The 23114-nt window shown below is 43.8% G+C and overlaps 1 protein-coding gene and 1 long non-coding RNA gene across 2 annotated transcripts; one reads left to right on the top strand and one right to left on the bottom strand.

Annotated features, from left to right (window-relative positions):
* Positions 1 to 1790: 1790 nt before the first annotated feature.
* Actc1 (actin, alpha, cardiac muscle 1) lies at positions 1791 to 7325 on the bottom strand. The gene is made up of 7 exons (NM_019183.1): positions 7163 to 7325; positions 6366 to 6523; positions 4758 to 5082; positions 4005 to 4166; positions 3648 to 3839; positions 2604 to 2785; positions 1791 to 2097 (listed from the first exon to the last, which is right to left on the bottom strand). Exons 2-7 carry the CDS (start codon positions 6492 to 6494, stop codon positions 1954 to 1956), a joined length of 1134 nt encoding a protein of 377 aa, NP_062056.1. The 5' UTR covers positions 6495 to 6523; positions 7163 to 7325; the 3' UTR covers positions 1791 to 1953.
* Positions 7326 to 8687: 1362 nt separating this feature from the next.
* On the top strand, positions 8688 to 18256 carry LOC120101628 (uncharacterized). The gene is made up of 3 exons (XR_015683715.1): positions 8688 to 9142; positions 11515 to 11753; positions 13947 to 18256. It is a non-coding gene; the product is annotated as an uncharacterized LOC120101628 (long non-coding RNA).
* Positions 18257 to 23114: the final 4858 nt, after the last annotated feature.

Genomic DNA, 23114 nt, shown 5'->3' on the forward strand with positions numbered 1-23114 from the left:
AACATTCAAATATAATGCAAATTAACTATATACTAACTTGATACTGACATGCTGGGGACAGTAGAAAACTATTTTTTTCTCCATCTTTATTAACTTGGGTATTTCTTATTTACATTTCGATTATTATTCCCTTTCCTGGTTTCCGGGCCGACATCCCCCTAACCCTTCCTCCTCTCCTTCTCTATGGGTGTTCCCCTCCCCATCCTCCCCCCATTACCGCCCTCCCCCAAACAATCACGTTCACTGGGGGTTCAGTCTTGGCAGGACCCAGGGCTTCCCCTTCCACTGGTGCTCTTACTAGGCTATTCATTGCTACCTATGCGGTTGGAGCCCAGGGCCAGTCCATGTATAGTCTTTGGGTAGTGGCTTAGTTCCTGGAAGCTCTGGTTGCTTGGCATTGTTGTACATATGGGGTCTCAAGCCCCTTCAGCTCTTTCAGTCCTTTCTCTGATTCCTTCAATGGGGGTCCCGTTCTCAGTTCAGTGGTTTAATGATGGCATTCGCCTATGTATTTGCTGTATTCTGGCTGTGTCTCTCAGGAGAGATCTACATCCGGTTCCTGTCAGCCTGCACTTCTTTGCTTCATCCATCTTATCTAGTTTGGTGGCTGTATATGTATGGGCTACATGTGGGGCAGGTTCTGAATGGGTAGGTGTTCCTTCTGCCTCTGTTTTACACTTTTCCTCCCTATTCCCTCCCAAGTAGAAAACTATTAAGTGGGTTTGAAAATGAACAGGGAATTCTGTCCACTACATGCAGACTAGTCTTGAATCTGAGCTGTTCCGGGCAGTGTTTGTTGGTGGTCCGTGGCGTGATACAGTGCTGCACGTGAAACACACATGCTGTGTCCTCAGGGTCGGTGTTGTAGCAAAGTCATGTGATACAACATGGGCAATAACCATCGCAAACACCTTGTATTCGTTTTACATTTGATTTGGAATTCAATTTTGGTCATAGTTAATTCATAAGCCATTTAGTGTCAATTTGTTTTAAAACCCTTTCGTAACTCAGGTTCATGACACTGAGGGTTATCGGGTACACGAGGTCAGACAAGGCAATACCTAGAAAGTGATTCTTCTCCTTTCTTTCACAGGTTTCGAGACACACTGTAGGTTGGAGAGCTGTCTCCACGGTTAATATCCTTAATATCCCCTAAAGACGCTGGTTTGATTCCTAGCACCCACATTGGTAACTCCATTGGTAACTCCAGTTCCAGCAGGTTGTATGTTCTCTTCTTACTGTACGATCCAGGCATGTACATGGTGCACAGATATACATACAGGAAGAACACTCAAACACATAAAGTAAAATAAAATAAGATAAAATAAAATAAAATAAATAAAAATGAAAAAAACCCCAGACAACTGGGCATACAATGAAAACATAGAGATAAGCTCATTTAATAGCCTTGACCCTCTTATTACCAACATGTGCATTTTCTATAAAGCTATGAAATATGTGATATTCATATTTCAATATGTGATATTTTAATACTAAATATGGCAACTAGTTATAGATAACTATGTTATCTATCTTTATCCCTCACACAGAACCAACTTAACAACTAAACCACAGAACTAATCTTTTGCTTATAAGATTCAAAAGTCTTCATAGCTCCATCCTAAAAGGTGAAATCAAAGGGTAGCTCTGTAACTCCTAGTTCAGTTCAATGCCACATGAATCTATTGGGTAAACTTCGTGTTGCTCTACTATTGTGATGCTGGGGGTATCAGACAGAACACCTTCTTCACCCCAGGCCTACTCACACAAGAAAGAAGACGGGCTTTTGTAGGTTGCAAGTCCTGGTCTGGTTTATTTATAAAGCAATAAATATTTGAAGCACAAACAAACTGCACGTGTGTAAACAAACTGTACAATGACTGATGGGAGATGGGAGAGGGCCTCAGAGGATTCCAAGCACAATACTGTCGTCCTGAGTGTAAGGTAGCCGCCTCAGAAGCACTTGCGGTGGACAATGGAGGGCCCGGCCTCATCGTACTCTTGCTTGCTGATCCACATTTGTTGGAAGGTAGACAGAGAGGCCAGGATGGAGCCCCCAATCCAGACAGAGTATTTACGCTCAGGGGGAGCAATAATCTGCAGAAAGAAAACAAAACCATCAGTGTGTTCTGAAGTCCCCAACAAGGGAGCAGGAATATTCATAGAAGAAGCATCACAGATTAACTGACGATAAATAATGTAGGAGATGTTATACCATAAGCAAGGAGCCGATGGGGTTGTGCAATCTTTCCCAGAGTTCATTGTTTCTATTTATTTGTGCATAGAGAATAATATAGCAAACATCTAAATGCGAGGAAGATAGCTCAAAAGCTGTGGGCCTTTTAAATGCATAGAGAAGTTTACCTGTTGCTCCCCCCACCCCCGCTATGTTTCAAATATCTACTTCTACCCACTATTTAGAAGCAGTCCCAAAGTTTCATATCTTGAGAAAAATGCTACAAAAAAATCAGGAATCGTGCTAACACTAAGCAGAAAACTTAAAGAAAATAGGAAGCTAAAATACAGGAGAAGGGGGTTGGGAAGGAAGCTTGCTTTAGAACACCGAGTTCTGCCTTTGCCTCCCACTTCCAAGTGTTCCTGACCTTAATCTTCATGGTGCTGGGAGCCAGTGCAGTTATTTCCTTTTGCATACGATCAGCAATCCCAGGGTACATGGTGGTGCCTCCAGACAGGACATTGTTGGCGTACAGGTCTTTGCGGATATCGATGTCACACTTCATGATGCTGTTATAAGTAGTTTCGTGAATGCCGGCAGACTCCATACCTAGGAAAAAGCTCCGCTTAAGTATTCACAGTACGCTCTGGCTAGGGTGGAGGGGAGAAAATGGAATTCCTCTGTGCTGGTAAGCTGCCACCGTTGATATCTAAAACATATGTTTCCCCTACAACACACTGCTAGGAACAGGTGGAACATGAGGCTCCACAATGTACTAATAGATAATCCAGGACAGACTGCCAAGAGATAGACAGCTGTGTTCAGTGCCTGTTTGGAATGAACACATCCTGCAGCCATCAGGAGTACGGAGATACGTTACAAAAAGAATGACACACGTTTAAGTGAAAATTTGTTCTGAGATAAATCTCACTCTGTGACCCAAGAGAGACTTGAACTCAAGTTAATCCCCCTGCCTCAGTTTCTGGGCACTGGGATTGCAGGTGTGAGCTAACACACCTGGCTTATATTTTTAATTTACGGACCAAAGTCAGAATCCAGCTTCATCTGAGAGCAAGTATGTAGGAAAGATATTTGGTGACATCAAGGGTTCAGTTACCAAAATGAACAGAGTTGTGGTTGCATCGAATGGTAAATTACTTAAGTCTAGTCCATTAATAATGGAACTTCTTAGGATAAATTGGCTCTCTTGGTAATCAGGTATGCTCTATTTGCTGACTGTTCAGTCTCATTCTCTACTGTGAGGTAAACTCAGCATAACATCTTCATTTTTTTAACTAAAGCACCGTAGTCTTTCTCCTTACTGAGGTATCAGGGGGCAAAATTGAGCTGGGTAAGATGCCAGATGTTGACTCAGGAACCCTGTCATGCTTCTAAGTAAAATGGGTTTTACTCTGGGTGACTCCAGAATTTCTACAGAAGCTGAGCCTCGGCACCAGAAGCCGCCCCTTACCAATGAAAGAGGGCTGGAAGAGAGTCTCAGGACAGCGGAAACGCTCGTTGCCAATGGTGATGACCTGGCCATCGGGAAGTTCGTAGCTCTTCTCCAGAGAGGAGGAAGATGCAGCGGTGGCCATCTCATTCTCAAAATCCAGGGCGACATAACACAGTTTTTCTTTGATGTCTCGGACAATTTCACGTTCAGCTGCAGAGACAGAGGGCTTCATAGTCAAGCTCTGAGGAGAGGATCGAATATGGGGAAGTAGGTATATCTACCAAGGAAGCAGAAGCAACAGGCATGTGCTGTGTCTCACACACACACACACACACACACACACACACACACACACACACACACGCACACACTCACCGGTGGTGACAAAGGAGTACCCGCGCTCAGTGAGGATCTTCATAAGGTAGTCAGTGAGGTCCCGACCAGCTAGATCCAGACGCATGATGGCATGGGGTAAGGCATAACCCTCATAGATGGGGACGTTATGAGTCACACCGTCGCCAGAATCCAGAACAATGCCTGTTAGAACAAAATAGGTGAGAAGAGGATGAAGCGCCGAGAACCACTGCTTCAGTCATAGTAAAAACCTGCTTCTACTTGGGTAAGGGAAACAGTCAGGTCCCTTAATGCAAAGAATAAAAAATGACCATAATGGGTGGATGCTAACACCGAAGGCAGTGCGGTTTTGTCTTTAAGTATTGTGGTAGGAAATTTTCCTGGGGACACTTTCAAGTGGCCATCGCTCTTATCAACCATTAGCATGTTACGTAAGCGTCCAGGCGTGCTTTTCTTGGGGCCAATCCAACTTAAAATGTGTCTCTCTGTTTTAATCCAGACCCTGCAGGGGAACGCCTGTCCTTGAATATGTCTGGGGCTGTGAATGTAGCATCTCACATATCTTGAATAGGGGAAAGATCTAACTCCACGGGTTATCGGATTTTACAGTAAATGTTCCTGAAACTGATTTGCTAGTCCTTTCTCTCAGCATAGATACCTTGCTAGAGAGAGTTAGGGAGAGGACCTTTTCTGTGTCGGGAGAGAATTCGGGTTCACAGCTAAGTCAGTGAGTGGAGACTGATTAACCAGTGACTGTTCCCAGCCCAAACAAACCTGTGGTTCTCCCAGAAGCGTACAGGGACAGCACCGCCTGGATGGCCACATACATGGCAGGCACATTGAAGGTCTCAAACATGATCTGTGTCATCTTCTCACGGTTGGCCTTGGGGTTCAGTGGGGCCTCAGTGAGCAGGGTCGGGTGCTCCTCAGGGGCCACACGGAGCTCATTGTAGAAGGTGTGGTGCCAGATCTTCTCCATGTCGTCCCAGTTGGTGATAATGCCGTGCTCTATGGGGTACTTCAGAGTCAGGATGCCTCGCTTGCTCTGAGCCTCGTCACCTACATAGGAGTCTTTCTGCCCCATACCTACCATGACACCCTGTAAAAAGGAGAAGATGAGAACATCAAGTTCTCAACAAGGCAAAAAAATAAAAAGAACAGTCCTGGCCTTGTTAAGCTATATCCAATCCTCAAGGTAGTGAAGAGCTGTAAAATACTAGGAAAAAAGTAAAAACAGAATTTGAAAGTTAGGGATGCTGGTTCACGCCTATAAAACCAGCATTCAAAAGGCTGGAACAGGTCACAGCTTCCATTTAGCCTGGTCGGTAGAGCCGAGTTCCAGGCCAGCCTGGGCCATAGTGTGAGACCCGCCTCCAGGAGTGAAGACATAATCCTAATTTTAACGAATTACTTAGACTCATGTTATATACTTCATCTCCGCAGCAGGAAGTGTGTGCATTAATTTGATTATAACTGTGGATGAGAGAATAAAGGGATTTCCCTGAAGAAGCAGAGCCTTATCTTGTTCTTGAAATAGCATAATGACTTCATTAAATTACTAAGCTTATCACTGATGTCACCTAAGAAATAGATGACCATCTTTTGGCACAACTGAATTAATTAAGTCCCCTTAAGAAAAGGTTTTGACACTCATCCACTGTACATAGGCTGATAGGCAGCTATCACTCAGCTGAAAAGTCAAACCACTCAGACTATCCTGGAGTAGCCTTCACTGGCCAAGCCTGAGGACTCCAGCTCTGTGCTCTGGCAGCCTGTCTGGCCAAGCATGCGACAAACCCAGAGAGCGTGGCATTTCTTTTAATAAACAAGGTGGTATGCCACTATCACTGTGGCACTTGTTGCTCTAGTCACATCTGACTTCTAAAAATGCAGCACCCAGGAAGGAGTGTCCATTACAGCTTTGGGGAGTTCTGAAAACTGGCTGTGAACAAGGGGGAAGAATGTAGATTGGGTACTGGTTATTTCCAAGTAGCTACATTACTAATAGTTAGCTGTATTGTTGAAACTAAATTGAACAGACAAAGAGCCTAGGGGAAAGAAGAAATTCATGTTTCAGAGACACAAAAGACACTGCAGTTGAAAACCCACAGGTTCAGAATGAGAAGCTGGTGGCCTTTCACAAGAGAGCTGACCCATCAACAGGTGAGCCACTGCAGTGGACTTCCTGGAATCTGGAGGTTCGCAGGGAGTTTCGTGGGATGGCTTGGATTTGAAACTCACTCTGCTTCACATGTATGACCTAAAGGATCTCTGAACAGTTGGGTCAAGACAGTCACTTCCCAGATTGCTGGACTGAGGGGGTGACCAGAAGGGGTCTAGAATATGGACAGGGAGCAGGCTAGGAGGAGCGGAGAGTGTTACCTGGTGGCGTGGGCGACCCACGATGGATGGGAAGACAGCTCTGGGAGCATCATCACCCGCAAAGCCAGCCTTCACCAGTCCGGAGCCATTGTCGCACACCAAAGCTGTGGTCTCCTCGTCGTCACACATCCTGGTACAGCTTCTGTGGGATCTGTAGGCTAAGGAAAGAAGAGTGGTCCATGCTCAGTGCTTGCAGAGCTGGCCTCCTTCTGAAGGGCCCAGTGGGGTTATTGGATTGTAGAGAGTAAGGAGACAGCTGTACTCTCCCTTATGCTCAAGATAAAAACCAAACCTAAACAAAAAAGCCTTGGAAGAATCAGGGAGACTGACTGTGTGGGTGAGAGAAGGCTGGTGAGACCCCACCCTTGCTCTTCTAGCCAAGAGGCTCACACACACACCCCCTCCCGCCACGCAAGGAGCCATGGTCCTAACCACGGAAATCCGGCCCTTTCAGCTCCTTTAAGCTCTCCACATTTTCACCAACAGAAACACCATTCTCCTTCCCTATCCATACAGGTGAAAGTGCAAAAGATCAGTGACCCACAAAAGCTCAGGTGGTAAGACAGAGTGAGCTCTTGTGCTGTGAGGATTTGATGAGATCCAGGACAAAAAAGTCAAAACCTCACCAAAAAGTTGGCTTAACAAAACAAAAAAAAAAAAAACAATCAAAACAAACAAACAAAATCAAAACAACAAAACTCCCGAAAACTAAGAGTGTGGGATCCCAAGAGCACAAAATCCTCGCAGTGCTGACAGGGCTCTGCAGGGAGCAAGGGCGGAGCGAGGCTGGGACTCACCGTGCTTTGGGCGGCTGGGTTCAGCTGGGCTGGCGCTGGTGGCAGGCACTAGGTGACAGTCGCCTGGAGCGCGGCTTTATAGCGCGCTGATGGACGGGGTCAGTTGGAGCAGCCGGGGGCAGGGGTGGAGGGCCCCTGAGCTGCCACCTTGCCTTATTTGGTCGCCTTAGCACCATCTAGGACCGCTGAGGCCATTCTTGGAGCCAAGAGCAGGGGAGAGGATCAGCCAGGGGGCTCCCAGACCATGTAAGGAAGGGGAGGGGGCAGCCAGAGCAATGGCCATATAGGGATCTAGGGAGGGGCAGACCGGTAAGGGGTAGGGGGCAGGGGAAGGTTATGTGATGCCACCTCGACCCTTCCTCCTTGTTGGGATGGGGGAGCTCCCTAGTTGTGGAGTGGGTTTATTGCTTTTCCAGACTAAAAGACAATAAGTCACACACACACACACACACACACACACACACACACACACACACACACACAAACACACACACACACACCCCAGAAGCTTGGCGCCCTGCCCTTGGAGAAGGGTCTCGACAGCTGAGCTGGGGCTTCAGGGGAGAGACGAGCAGCTTCTCATCTTCCAGCAATGGGAAATAGAGGAGCAGAGTCCTGGCAGTTGTCATAGGCACAAAGAGCACCTTGGCAGGACATTTGAGTACCTGGATGTAAGAGGGGCACCTGGGTAGTGCACCTTCTGGTCTCGTTTAGCCTGAGCTGGCACTATGCTTACCTAGATGGGAAAGCCAGGATTCACCATCTTGGACCCACCCCAGACATGGTCCTGAGCTGGCAGAGAAGCTGAGGGGGGTAGTCTGAGGGTCTGGCCAAGTCCAGCCCAGAGGCCAAGCAGCTCTCATCCACTCCACAAGAGTTTTGTTCAAAATCAGATTTCAGTCTATGGGCCACAAAGGGGGTCTTCTGCTGCCAAAGTTAATGGAGGAACCGATACCAAAAATATCCCAGGCACTTGCTGGCAGATGGATGGGCATCTTTTAAACAGGCGATAAATTTCTTCAACCCAGGTAATGACACATCCTGAAAAGCAAATGCTTTTGTGGAGAAGTTCATAGCCACTTAGGATATGAGAATTTACCAATCCTCCTATGCAAAGTGAGGACCGTGGGCAAACAGCATCTCCATAACTTGGGCGATTTAGAAATGCAGCAACCCAGACCCCACCCCAGATCAGATCTACTGTATGGCAAGATGGTCATAATTAGCATTTAAAGTGTGGGAAGCATTACTACAAGTGAGTGTCATCTTCGTGCATTTTGAAAGAACTTCACTTTTTTTTTTTTCAGAAAGAAAAAGAAAGATAGTGAGGAGAAAGGGAGGGAACAGGAGAGAGGACATAGATTGCCCTGGGGTGCCCTGTATTCTTGGTTTTTGACTAGTCCTTGGACTTCTAATGCTGCGCTTTTCCTTCAGTTCACACCAGTTAAAAATAGAAAACTGGGCACCGGCATCTCTGTCCAGAGTGGGCTTGGATTGATATGCTGAGGAGGACTGCTGATTAGATATTTCTAGGGTCGGGCAATGCCGGGCCCTCCTCTCAGAGCTTCCCAACCATGTTTGGGGATGGTCTGGGGATGAAACTGCTGGGCAGCTGAGCCATGGAGACAGGGGAGAGGCCTGTCTGGCTGAGACCAAGCCCTGCCATACCTTCTGCAGGTTACAGTGAGAATGCCCATTGGCAGGAAGCAAAGAGCAGTGAATGGTGCAGACACAGAGAAAGGGAGAATCAGAGTGACTGATGGGCTTCAAATCCCGCCTCTATGACTTAGCTAAGTACTGCGCGTTTGGTCTCGGGCAGGCCAGTTAACTCGTCAAGACCTCATTCCAACCCCTGAAGAGTGGCACAGTAACTCAGTTCTAGGGTGTTACTGAGGACTGGCCCACAAAGAGACAAGTCGTGTAAGTCAGCAAGACAAACTGAACCTGATCTATTATCATCCGATAATGATTCTTTTAAAGGTAGGAAAAGCTTTCTAGTTTGAAAAATTGGGTCACAATCATTTATTCCTCGATTCAGCAACATCCCACTGATTATGAGGCAGAATTCAGTGATAAATAGCACAGAACAGGACTCACCCTCAGTGGTAATTGTGGAAGTCAGAGATGTGGTCCATGCTTGGAAGGCAGGCGTGTTTTTACTGGGTTATTACAAATGGGGCAGGGGGCATCTAAAAGGACTTTCAGAGACAGCCTTTTTGAAATATCATTTAAGTTTTTTTGTTTTATTTTGGTTTTTGGAGCCTTCGAAATAGTTTCATAGAGACTAGGATAAGCCCCCAACAAACTGGGTAATAGAAGATGACCTTGAACTCCTGACACCCCGGTTTCTACCTCCCAAGTGCTGGGATTCCAGGTGGCTTAGTTGTTTCTAACGTAGAGTGGATCTGAAGTTCATGAACTCGTGTGAGGGCGTTTGACAGTGATGAGAGATCCCCATCACTGCATGTGTGCAGAAGCTCTCTGGAGCTGGGAACGGTGCTGTTTGATCTGATACTCTCAGATTCTCTGAGGGCTTGCTTACCCACTCCCAGACTGTCAGTCCTGGTGAAGCCAGGCTTAGTCCGCTGAAGACCGCCTATGGGAGGTAATACGCATCCTTAAGACATTTTTAAACTATGTTTTGCAGTCCATTCAGTACACTAATTTTTGAAAATTACGTATTGTTATTAGTGTCCCTGGAGTGCGGTTGGTTCCACAGTCCGTGAGGAAGGCGCGAGGCCCGCTCGGTGGAGCTCTTTTCCTCTACTTCCTTCAGGGGTTAATCTCAGGCCCTCAGTCTTGTGAGGTAGATACTTTTACCTGCCAAGAATATCGTCAGGCCTCAACTAGACTTTTAATACTTGAAGCAAAATATATTTTCATGTATGTTATATTTATACTAAAAAAATACTTTTTCTTAAAGGTTTATGACAAAAGCATTCAAAGCCCTTCTTCTAACTTTGAGATATAATGTGCATTATCTATAGTTACCCTACTGTGCAACAATACACAAGGACTTATTGTTGTCTAACTGTAAGTTAGTACTTGCCAATCAATCTTCCCCATTCCTGTGCAGACTCTGCTCTCTCCAGCCTCTAGTAACTAGAACATGTGGGGTTTGTCTGGCTTATTTCACTTAACAGAATAATCTAGATATGTTTCCATGAATGTTTTTGTAAATGAGAGACTCTCTCTCTCTCTCTCTCTCTCTCTCTCTCTCTCTCTCACACACACACACACACACACACACACACACACACACACACATCATGTCTTTTATTCACTAGTTGCTAGACACTGGTTGCTTGCATTTATCAGATCATATGAGTATTGTTGCAATAAACACTGCAGTGCAAACAGCTCCTTACCATACAGACATTGTTGTCATTGGAAACAGATTCCCTGGAGGGGGGGTACTGCATCATGTGATAAATAACTGACATTTAAAGTTTGTGAGGTATCCAAAACTCCCTTAATGGCTGAACTAATTTGTATTCCATCCAAAGTGGGCCAGAGTCTCCTTTCCTCAATATCTTTTGTTCTTTTTATAATAACCCATAACCTGAGGATGAATGGATAGCTCATTATGGTTTTGGTTTACATTTCCCCGATTAGTGATTCCGTTCCCCTAATTGTTCATGTGCCTGCTGGCCATTAGCCATTTATACATGTTTTCTCCTGAGAAATATCTATTTAGATCTATTGAAATTTCAAAGTTTTATTTATTTATTCAATTTATTTATTTAACTTGGCTATTAAGTTTTCTAGTTCCTCATATATTTGAGTGTTAATCCTTTGGCAGACAGAGTTTGCAAGTATTTCTTTCCATTCTGCAGGTTGTCCTTTTACTGAGAATTGCTTCATTTGCTGTCCAGATACAGGCAAGCAATCATATTTGCCTGTTTTGTTTTCTTTTATTTCCTGTGGCTTCTGAGTCTTGCCCTTAAAGATTTATGGTATTCGGTACTTACTACTGTGTCACTGTTCATATCAGTATTTACTATACAAATGCTGATACTACTGTACCACCCTCTATATCAGTATTTATTATCGTATCACTATTCCACATTTTAAAGACACTAGGCATTCAGTATTTACTATTGTATCGCTGTTCATTTCCACAGTTTAAAGACACTAAACTCTATTTTATATACTTTAAAACATAAGTTAATTAAGTTGGTAAAAATCCCCAGCTTTTCATTTAAGGCAAATCTTCAATGATTTATTTAATTTGGAAACTGAGATAAGCGAGTGCATAGTTCAAAAGTGCTAAATGCATTCGCATTGTTATACTGTCAGACTTCATGTTATTTGTTCATGCTTATTGTAATTAAAGTGACTTTCAAATTCAGGAGTGACTGCGCCCTGACGTTTAAGAGAGTCCTGGTCCTTGGAATCTGGGATTCTACCTGAAGTCACAAGGATGAACAAATGGTAGAGGCCTAGAGAGAGGCGCCTGAGTGAGCCTGCTTCCTAACCAACTTCTCAGAATTGTCTGCCGCTGGGCTGCCTAATAGAAGCTCAAGTTCTGGGATTCCACCCTTGAAGAGAAATGAATCTGCACTTCGTGAGCCCTCACCCCGTAGGCCAGGTGAGTTTTTCCTTTCCACAGTGCCTGGCTGTGCTTTGCCAGCACACAGAGCTTTGCTGGATTGTAGCCCAAACTGCCACTGTTGGCCAGAGTCCTGCTTGGCTGACCTTGAGTGTCCCAGTGGGATAGCAAAGCCAGGCGGGTCCCCAGGGCTGTGGAGAGCCAGCAAGGTTCTTCCTGGCGCAATAGGCCGTGAGGGTGACGTGCAGAGCAAGCTAACAGGACAGAAGGTGGGACAGTTCCCTGTGTCCTTGCCTGGGGGAAGCCTGTTTCATCCACCATCTGCTGGGATCTGAAAGGGAACAGCCCAGCCTCCTCCCCTGCACTGGGGGATTAGCAGTCACTTATCTCAGCTGTTCCTCCATTTGGAGGTGTCGTGGTATTTACAGAGAAGCCAGAAACAGACCAAGCCACACTTAATTCCTCCCCACAAGCTGCCCTACCCCTCAGTCCCTCCTGCATTCCATGTGCTGGTGAGGAGCCTGGGAGGGGCTCTCTCTAGACCAAAGCAGGGTGGCGCAGGTGGGCGGGGGAGGGCGGAGGAGGGCGGGGAGCGGGGTGGCAGCCTTCTCAGACATTGTTATCTCCTTACACACTTCTATCTTCGTGCCCTCTGGCTGGGGCTCAGTTTCAATTTTCATTAAATAAGAAAGAGATGGGACTGGAGAGGTGTAATCGCCCACACATCCTGGTACTCAGGGATGGCTAATCTGCTTGTTTTTGTGCAACCACCAAAGAGATTAACCTAGCTGGGAGGGTATTTTGACCCCAAATCGATTCTGTTCTTGGCAGATTCCAAGATTCCAGAAGGAGTACCTGCCTTCTGACATGATAAGACCAATTGTAATGAGCCATCTAAACAGATTCAGAAAGGAAGACAAGACAGGAGTAAGGGGAGGTAGGCGCTGAGGGAGATACCCATACATTCTGGAGTCACTAGGCTTTAATGCATTTTCACTGACCTATGCCCTGGTAGAAGGCAGGGAAACCAGGAAGAATTTCTGTAGAGCCCTTTAAGTCCTTAAAAGGAGTGTGACCTTCAAGCATCCAGTGCTCTCTCTTTAGGATCCTTCTTGGAGCATGTCCCTCTTAGCTCAGATTTGGCTCGCTCCGCATATTAGTGGTGAGTCTATTTATGGAGTTTTGGTTTTCCAAGTGTTACCTGGAGCAAGCCCACTCTTCCTGGTTAGCCCAAACATGGCAATGTCCAAGTTAGCTTCCCTACTAACAGAAGCAGTCACGGTCATGTACAGTGGGCAAGCTGTGGACTGAGTTTCCATTCACCCGTGCAGTGGGAAACTCCTCTGTTCCCTGTCAGAACAGACACACATCAAACACAAGCTAGTGGTACCAGTAAGGCTAATCAACCATACATGTTTATAGAGCACTTCTTAGGGAGCAACTCTGTTTTGAGACTTTCTCTGTGTGTGCAGTCAACTTGGTTAAGTTGTAGTGAAGCTCAACAGAGTGCCAGCTACAGGGCTCATTCTAACACCAAGAGTCATAGCACTCAACAAACCAAGGTGCTTGTTTTGAATCTGTGGCTCTTGAAAACAGCATGTGTGGACCAGCTGTTAGCACAAACCAAAGCGGTTGTGGTCTATTGCACTCAGCCATCTCTGGTCTTCACTTTCCTTTCTCTTCCACTTTTTACTCTAATGTATTCTCACCTGCCTTCGGAAGCTACTGTAGATCTTTTCTGTGGAACAAGAAAAGGGAGGGGGGACTAGATGGGAGAGATAAAAATAAGTTTATGCCTACAAGAAGGAGAATGCATGAAATTGGAACTAGGCTGTTCATGCCACCAAGTCCGCAAGGAGTTACAAATGCCTTCGATCTTTTTCCATCACAATGAAAACATATTACTTAATGAAAAGACCCATTGCCCACATACCATAATATTTTTCCTCTCCTCTTTTAGCATTCAACTGTACAAAGTAATAGGCTTTATTGTGACATTTTCACACACAGTTGGTTTTCCTTTTGATATGGTAAGTAGAAAACTGCCCATCTGAACTAACCTTCCTCCCATTATAGAAATATTTGCTTAATGCAGTGGGTTAGGAAACATTGAAAAGTACAAAGGAAATGACACTTCTGGGAGAACTGTATAGCTCTGTAGTAAAGTCCCCAAAGTAAACTAAGTGTGACATAAAAAAGTCACGTGACCTTGCCTTTTGTATCTCCTTACAGCTGCTGGGCTGAGGAAAGACAAGCGGCCTCCAGAGGGTTGTTAGCAAGAATGTCCACTTGTTCTTCAAAGGGAGATGCACAACGCCAGGAATTTGCATTAAAAGCATTTCTTGCTCCTGCCATTAGCATCCAAATCATCTTTAGCTAACAGCTGAAACCAAAAAATGAAGAAGCTGGAGCAGCATCTGCCCCGGGATTATACTATCCATAGCTCCTTTATATAGATTCTAGATCAGCTGCTAAACTCTTTCAAAATGGCACTCTGAAAACAATGATCTACTATTACAGACAAAACTTAGCTAGACCTGCATATTCCCAAAGGCTTTGTCTTTCTCTTCAGAGGGGTCAGAAAGCTGCTACTTTTTAGGGAAAGAAACTTCTTATAGCTATTTAGTGATCAGTATTTCTTGATCAGTAAACCCTTGGTTAAGAATGTAAGCAACATTTATTTTATTTTTTCTCCTTTTTGAATTGTATCCATTCTTTGTATGAGTATTCCATTTTGTTTGTCTGTTTGTTTCAAGACATGTAGCTCTTGCTATCCTAAAACTCACGTGTACATCAGACTGGCCTGAACACACTGAGATCTGCTTAGTTTTGTCTCCTCAGTGATGAGATCAAAGGCATGAGGATACCTAGGATCCAAGACTTTTACTCCTACATTATGGCTTCTGGTTTTCTGTTTTCATGGGATTCCTAATTGTGCAAGCAAAGTGGGTCTCTGTGTCTTCATTTGTTTCTTTTGCCTTTTATTTGACTCATTTTCTTTCATTGGATTGTTTTGTCCTTTTCCAATGTGTTAGTTTTTGTTTTATCTTGTATTTTATTATTATTCTTCAAATGCCCTCTGTTTTCTAATGAGAAATGGAAAAGCTGTGAATCCTCATGAGAGGGGAAGGAAGGTACAGAGGAACTGGGAGGAGTAAAAAGAGGAGAGACCATAATTAGGATATAGTGTATGAAAAAAATAAAGGCTATTTTCAACAAAACAACAACAAAATATAGAATGCAAATAACCAGCCTACCTTATCTTCCCAGCGTTTGCTTGATTGTTAAAAGGAAGACTGATTTTGAACTTAAGATTCTCTCTGCCTAGGCTTCATGAGTGTTCTTAGTGTAGGATTGTCTCACTATGAATGTGAGACATAATGTCTCACTCATCCACTAACTGCAGAAATTAAAACAATAGAGGCTTGGTCCAAAGCCAATGATCTATGTCCATTTAAGGAAAGAAACAGAGACGGTATGTTCAAACTAAAAGTAACCAAACATCCATCGCTACCATCACTTATGCACAAATGCTAACCCCAGTACAAAAAGGAAAGAGCTCTGGGGCTTAAGAGATGAACCACCCTTTAATGGCAAAAGAAAGAATCAGCAATTAAACCATGATGATGTGGCATTAGAAAAATAATCACAACAACTTTAAAATTTACCCAAAGAATGAATCCTTTAGGTAAAATATTGCATCATTAAAGAAAATATTGCATAATTAAAGAATGATTGATTGCATGCACATTAGACTCATCTCTCCACCAATGGTCACTCTATCTATCTATCTATCTATCTATCTATCTATCTATCTATCTATCTAATGACAAGAGGATTCATAGCAGTAATTCTAAGTGTGCAAAGGGAGGAGCCTTGAGGCCAATACCCCAGACTGACCTAAAACCTCATGCCTAGTGTCCCTATAGGGATCTCATCTTAAAGCTGCTAGCCCAATATGATGGGGATGAGGAAGATACTGGGGTAGGATAGAAGATATTGTGACAGAAAACTATAAACCAGAAAGGAAGGAAAGAAGGAAGAAAAAAGCCAGAGAGCAGAAGTGCATGCCTGTGATCCCAGCACTTGGAAATCTAAGGCAGGAAGATCAAGAATTTGGCCTAATATGGATTCCATAGGGAGAGCTGGTTTCTAAATCGAATGCAACAAACTTTTTAAAACTAAGCATTTTGCATTTAAAGCATTGATAGGTATTAGCCAAAGAGCTACCCTTTGCTTTTGTTTGGTAGAGAGGAATCTTAGGTAAACTGTGCTCATAACTAACCTATGAGGCAGAAGGTCATATACCATACAATAGATCTGTTCGGATACTTTCTAGAAATATCCAAATCAAAGACCTAACTTTTAAATTCTAAAACACTGTCCTATGGATTACATAGTCTGTTGATCTATCTGTAAATTAACCCTTATTCTGACTAAATGTAAAAAGTTGACCTTATATCTGCCTGTTTCCTCTCATGAGACATACACACATGAACCTGAGAGGCTCAGTGGTGGTGAAAGCTTTATTGGTTCTGCTTCCTGTATTCAACCATGCTGTCACAAGGAAAATGAAAAGTTAAAAAAAAAAATTAAGACCGGCCTTGAATGAACAGATGTTGTTTCTTTCCAGAGATGATTATGTATGTGTGGGAGGTCAGAATAATATTTCACAATCACCAGCTTGGGTCTGAATCTAATAACTTCATGTGGCATGCTAGGGAAACAAAATACCCTATCTTCAGAACATGTGCTAATTCCAGTAAAGTATTTTTTACCTTCCTGGCCACTCTGAATATTATTTAAATTCCTAGCATCGACTATGAAGATGTCTAAACCTCAGTGGCTAGCTGGTTTTAAACAAATGTCTTTGTGGGTCGCCCTGGTGCTGTTTTTATTTTGATGCTAATTCCGCTTCCCCAAGAAGGGCTGCGTGGGATGAGGAGGGAACCAGTACTCAGGTGACTTCACTGGAACCTTCTCCTGATTTTAACTTGTAAAATAAAGGCTAGAGCCCATGATTTGGCAGGGGAAGGAAGGTGGAGCTGAAGAGTTGTGGGGAGACAGAGGAAGGGGGGGAGAGGAAGAAGAGGTGGAAGGAAGATGGAGATGAAGCACATGGCCTGCAGAAACCGCAAATTATAAGGGCTCTCATAGCTGGGGATAAAGTCGTGTAGCAGTAGATCTGCCCAATCTAGGCACGCAGCTTGTATTCATATTATTTGAGTTGTGTTTTCATTAAACGGGCTTGTCTGGATTGGAGAAATTACCTCAACATGTCTTCCAGTGCTTTCTCTGGTGGACTCAAGAATCAGTGAAACTTGAAGAAGTCCCACATTTTCTTTTGTCAATAATTTAGCAAAATGTTTCAGATGACGAATATTTATTTTTTTACGTTTATTTGGTGTGCGTGTGTACATGTGTGTGTGTGTGCGTGTGTGTGTGTGTGTGTGTGTGTGTGTGTGTGTGTGTGTGTGTTGCTGTATATGTGTGGAGGTCAAATGGTAACTTGCACAACTTAGTTGCCTCCTCTGCCATGTGGATTCTAGGGATTCTACTCAGGTTATCAGACTTGGTAACAGGTGCCTTAAGCCAGCATCATGTTGCCTTACTATAAGATAAACATTTTCATTTGAAAGAATATTCTCAGTACAATTTAAATACCGGTGTGCATCATGTAAAATGTAAATATGAACAAGAGTAAAAATCCAATTCTGTGGCTCAGTGATGCACCTCTGAAATCCAGAGGTGGTTTTTACATTCTGTTGATTTGATTGATTTTCACCAGATGCCGTGTCTAGACACTGTGTGTGCCAAGGAGTGCTAGAATGGATGAGGCAGAGGAAAATGCTTCACACTGACAGTATTTAACACAAAAGTGCCACAATGTAAAAGAAGAATTAAGCAAAGGCTAAAGGGCTGGAAGACAGAAGGCAGCCTTTCTCATTAGAGCCCGTGGAAAGGCTGCGTAGCCTGTGCAGCCTGACATGCCTCTAAGGGCTGCTTGAGTAATAGGTTCTTGCCAATACTAACCCACCCCAAGTTGGCATAACTTTCTATGTAACTTAGCGGAAAGGACAGGAGTGCTAATGATCAGAAGCTCCAAAGATAAAACACCAGGAGGAAGAATCACTCAGTAAGCTTTATCATGTTATGCTGTGTTTATGAAGTCACTTTCTACCACAATCATTTTTTATTTAAAGAACACTCATTTCTGTAATAAAACCCAGAATATAAGATCTTACATATTCAATACAGTGCACTTACTCATGTACAGATGGAAAAAAATAAGTTCAGTATTTCAAGACCAAGATGGCTGCTAATTTATCTACAATGTCACCTTTACATTGGGTAAACAATTTTTGTCTTGTTTACCCAATGCAAAGCCTGCACAAAAACCTCCATGTATTTGAAAAAACACTTTAAAACTTGATTCAGATCTTTTCCACCAATGGGGCTATTTTTAAATCTGCCTTCAACTTTCCTCTGTAACCTAATTCTGCTCCAATTCTTCAAGTGCAATAAAGTGTCTTTTAGTCAAATTGCTTGAATGCTGTGTTTCTGGTCCACTGAAAACTACATCAGTTGCAGAGTGAAGCCCATCTAGATACTCCCACGCAAAACTGTAGGAATGGTTGAATTTGTGGTGCTACTTCAGAAGTTAGGATGTTCCGGATTGGAAAACCAGGTGGATGAGCCACACAGTATGAGTGACAGAGTGGCCTACGCTGGGATGATTCAAGTTGAAACAAGATTTATATGGATTAGCTGTTGGCATTCACTGGACAAATCTCTTGTCTACAAATTTCTCTTTAAAGTCGAGTATAGATCAAAGTTCTGGTCCCAACTGAGATGGGAGCATCCCAGTCTTCCCAGGCTCTCCCTCTCATCATGACGGACATCAGTGAATGAACATAGGGAGGTATGAAGAAGGTGGTCTGGGTAGAATCTTGGGGCTTAGGAAGCAACATGCCAGTGACTTCTGCGTTTATTCCATTTGTTCTGAATATGAATGGCCAGCAGGTACAGACAAAATCAACACTAAGAGAAGTCTGTTACTCTGATCAAAAGACCAAGAAAAGGGTGGCCCCATGGTGGAAAGCCATTTGAGTAACAGCTGTTCTTCTTATGACAAACTATGTCCCCACCCATAATTTTAGTGGGTTTGGTGTAAGCTTGTCCCATTCCCTAGCTGAGGCATTAGGTTTTGGTATCCCTGCAGGGGTATTTAATTGGATGCTGATCTTTGCTTAAGGCATGGGGCAATGGTAACATTACTGTTCTCCCACAGAAAAGTATGACTAGCCTCCAAACTGAACCTTCACCCCCACCTACCATCCACAAGATGGGGCTGTGCATATTGGAGTCAGCACTCCACCTGTGGTGTCAGCAGGTCCAGAAGGTTACTGAGCTTCCGTCAGCAATGAGACTCAACCGCAACCAAACCAACGAGCACTGTTGGTTCCACTGCCTTTACCCACCTCTAGAAAGCAAACCAAGGATGTGAGGAGCAGACCCTAGCTGACTCTCCTCTCCCTCTTTCTAATTTCACCAACAGGGAGAGCTGACCTCCCGTCCTCACCTAGAAGCAGCAGAGCTGTGTGGGTCAGCCCCCTGCTTCCTGCCTCTCTGGGCAGCAAAGCCTATTAGGAAACTAGGAGGCAGTTTCATTTCCCACTCCCCTTTTTCTTTCTTTTTTTAATTTTATTTTTCTTGGATATTTTGGATATTTTATGTATTTACATTTCAAATGCTATTTCCTTTCCCCCCTCTCCCATACCCCTCCCCTATCCCCTGCTTCTATAAGGATGCTCCCACTCCTACCTCAACACACCCTGGCATTCCCCTACACTGGAGACATAAGCCTTCACAGGACAAAGGGCTTTTCCTCCTATTGATGCTGAACTATGCCATCCTCTTGCTACATATGCTGCTGGAGCCATGGGTCCCTCCATGTGTACTCATTGGTTGATGGTTTAGCCCCTGTAAGTTCTGGTGGGGTCTGGTTGGTTGATACTGTTGTTCTTCCTATGGGGTTGCAAACCCCTCAGTCCTTTCTCTAACTCCTCCACTGGGGTCCCTGCTCAGTCCAATGGTTAGCTGCGAGAATCCTCATCTATATCAGTAAGGCTCTGGCAGAGCCTCTCAGGAGACATCTATATCTGGCTCTTGTCAGAATGCACTTCTTGACATCGACAATAGTGACAGGGTTTGGTGTCTGCATATGGGCTGGATCCCCAGGTGGGGCAGACTCTGAATGGCCTTTCCTTCAGCCTCTGCTCCAAACTTTGTCTACGTATTTCCTCCTGTGAGTATTTTGTTTTCCCTTCTAAGAAGGATTGAAGCATCCACATTTTGGTCTTCCTTCTTCTTGAGATTCATATAATCTGTGATTTTTTTTCCTCGGCATTCCAAGCTTTTGGGCTAATATCCACTTATCAGTGAGTGCATACCATGTGTGTTCTTTTGTGACTGGGTTACCTCACTCAGCATGATATTTGAAGATAATGAGATTGCAGGAATCAGAGCATAGATTTCCTAAGGAAAGTGTCAGTGAGGTGACAGGGAGCTAAGCTTTCTCCCACCCATCTTCTTCACTGAGGTAGTGTGGCTAGGCATTCTATTCTTGTCAGAATAGAGTCAGACATCTGAACATATACACTGACCCAGCTCTCTCTAATTCAACTGGAGGATTCCCTCCTAATAAAGTAAAGGTGTCAGGAAACAAGCTAAATTGTCAGGATATAATTTTTAAAATTCAGTATAGGATTAGGGATATAGCTCTGTGGTAAAGTGTATTCCTGTCACGTAAATGGCCTTGGGTTAAGCCCCTAGCATTACAAAGAAAAAAATAACATAACGAGAAAAGACAATTAGGCAACTAACACTAATACAAATCAGATGCCGGAATTATCAAACAAGAATTCTATTTGTTTTGCTTTTTGGAGATTTTGTAACCTGGGCTGTCCTGGAACTTGGTCTTTGGACCAGGCTGGCCTTGAACTCCTGAGATTCTACCTGCCTGAGCCTCCTGAGTGCTGGGAGCTGCCGCCACCACCTGCTTCAAACAAGAATTTTAAACAACCATTCTTAAAAATATTCCAATAAGCAATTGTAAATTGTCTTAAAATAAATTTTAAAAAATGGAAAATTGTAGCAAAGAAGCAGCAGTTATACGTAAAAAAGACCAAACAACTAGGGATTGAGGAGATAGCTCGGTAACAAGCTTGCAGTACAAGCTTGAGCCCCCAAACCCAGACCAAAAGAAAACCAAGCACGGTGCCAGCACCGAGATGGAATAAGTAGGAGGATTCCTCAGGCTTGATGTCCAGCCGGCCTGGCGAAAGTAGTAAACCTTGGGACCCAGTGAGAGACCTTGTCTCATTGACTAAGGTGGAAATCTCCAGAGGAAGAGCATCTGTAGTCAAACTCTGGCTTCCACACACATGTGCATGAGCACCTGAAAACACTCACACATGTATACAGAACATGCACACATGTACATTTACTTCTACACTCCAAATTGAGAAAAATAACCAAAAGAACTGGAATCTAGGCATGGTCGCTCACGAGCTTAGCATCCAAGAAGCTGAAGTAGGATTGCCACGGTCTCAAGGAAGCCTGAACTACAGGATGAGTGTTCTGGGCCAGTTTAAGTCAGAGAGAGAGAGAGAGAGAGAGAGAGAGAGAGAGAGAGAGAGAGAGAGAGAGAGTCTTTGTCTTCAATGAACAAACTACAACTTTGGGCCAACAAATAGAGTTAACATTTGTCATTATGTCCCCACTCCCTGATAAGTACAAAGAAATTCACCTTAAGATATGTCATCATTAAAATTACATTGGGATAACGGGGGGTGGGGTGGGGGAGTAAAGGAGTGAGAGCACCCCTGCAATTTCTCACTGGCCATGTCTGGAATGACAGTTTTCATTTCCAGAAAGTTCCCAGAGGGTGCTGAACACTCTATCTAGTTCTAGGCCACATGTTTATTGAGATAATCATTGCTACCTCCTCTCTTCCCTGACCAGAGTGGCTGCTGCAAACATCTGGAAAAAGGCAAAGTATGAAGCCATGAGTAGACTCACTGAGACCTGAACCTCCTTGCTGTCTGTGTCATGAGCAGCCATGTGATCAGAACTAATTTACCCTCACTAAACTTGAATTTCTACAGGAGTAAAAGAAGAAATATGTGTTATCTACTCCTCATAAGGTCACTGCAATGCCTAATAGTAAAAGTTTATCACTAACAAATGGATTACATATGAGTCACACCAGTGAAGAATTTGTTCTGTTTACAGATGAGAAAACTGGGTTCCGAGAAGTAACTTACCTCAAAATGAAACATTAGAATAGGCAGAGAATTCGGACCCAGTCATTCTGACTCCAAAAGCCACACGATTAACTGTGAAACGATATTAATATAATAATTATTAGCTATGTGTGGTAACAACCCTTCTAAGAATTGGAAGGGCAGGAATGCCAACATTTTCAGGTTAGATTTTTATTTTCAGCATAGCTGTGACACAGTTAACGGGAAATTACTAGTCTCTTCTCTGATCTCAACCATCTGAACCTGTGTTTCCCAGTGTGTATCTTCAGTTTCCTATGCTGGGTTCATTCATAACCTCTTCATCTCAGCCACAAACCCCCATAATTTCACGGAGGAGAGAGATCCAAACCCTGAGCTGTAGCATCTAAGGTAACTACAGAATTATGGAAAGGAAGTGTCACTGCAAGCAGAGGTCCCATACCTCAGGACCCTCACAGACACACACAGTTTCCACCGAGGCAGCAGCTCAGGTCCTTGACAGTCACAGACAACCAGAAGGATGTGTTTAAAGCAGAGTTTTTAGAGCTGGTAAGATGGCTCAGTGGGTAAAGGTGCTTGCTGCCAAGTCTGATGACCTGGGTTCGATCCTCAGTACCCACATGGTGGAAAGAGAGAACTGACTATACTACATGTTGTTCTCTGACCTCCACACAAATGCAGTCGCACACACACACACACACGTAAACAAAATTAACAAGAGATTTCTTTGTTAAGAGAAAGCTAAAAGAAGAAAGATTGAAGATCTGCTGCAGAAAGCAGAGCTCTGAGAAACAAAGGTGGGGGAGGGGGGTTGCAAACCTTAAATGTTAAATCATTTCTCATATAGGAAGGGACCCTATAAGAGGAAAAACCTACAGAGCTATGTGATTGAAGCTTCTTATGAGATTTAAGGCCCAGGGTTGGGGATTTAACTCAGTGGTAGAGTGCTTGCCTAGCAAGCACAAGGCTCTGGGTTCGGTCCCCAGCTCTGAAAAAAAGAAAAAAAAAAGAAAGAAAAAGAAAAAGAAAAAGAGATTTAAGGCCCAAAGCAGACAAAGACTGAGATAATTTCTATTAAGAGTGGTTGAGTCTC

This window comes from Rattus norvegicus, chromosome 3, assembly GCF_021556685.1.
Source record: "Rattus norvegicus strain SHRSP/BbbUtx chromosome 3, alternate assembly SHRSP_T2T, whole genome shotgun sequence".
Classification (NCBI taxonomy): Eukaryota; Metazoa; Chordata; class Mammalia; order Rodentia; family Muridae; genus Rattus; species Rattus norvegicus.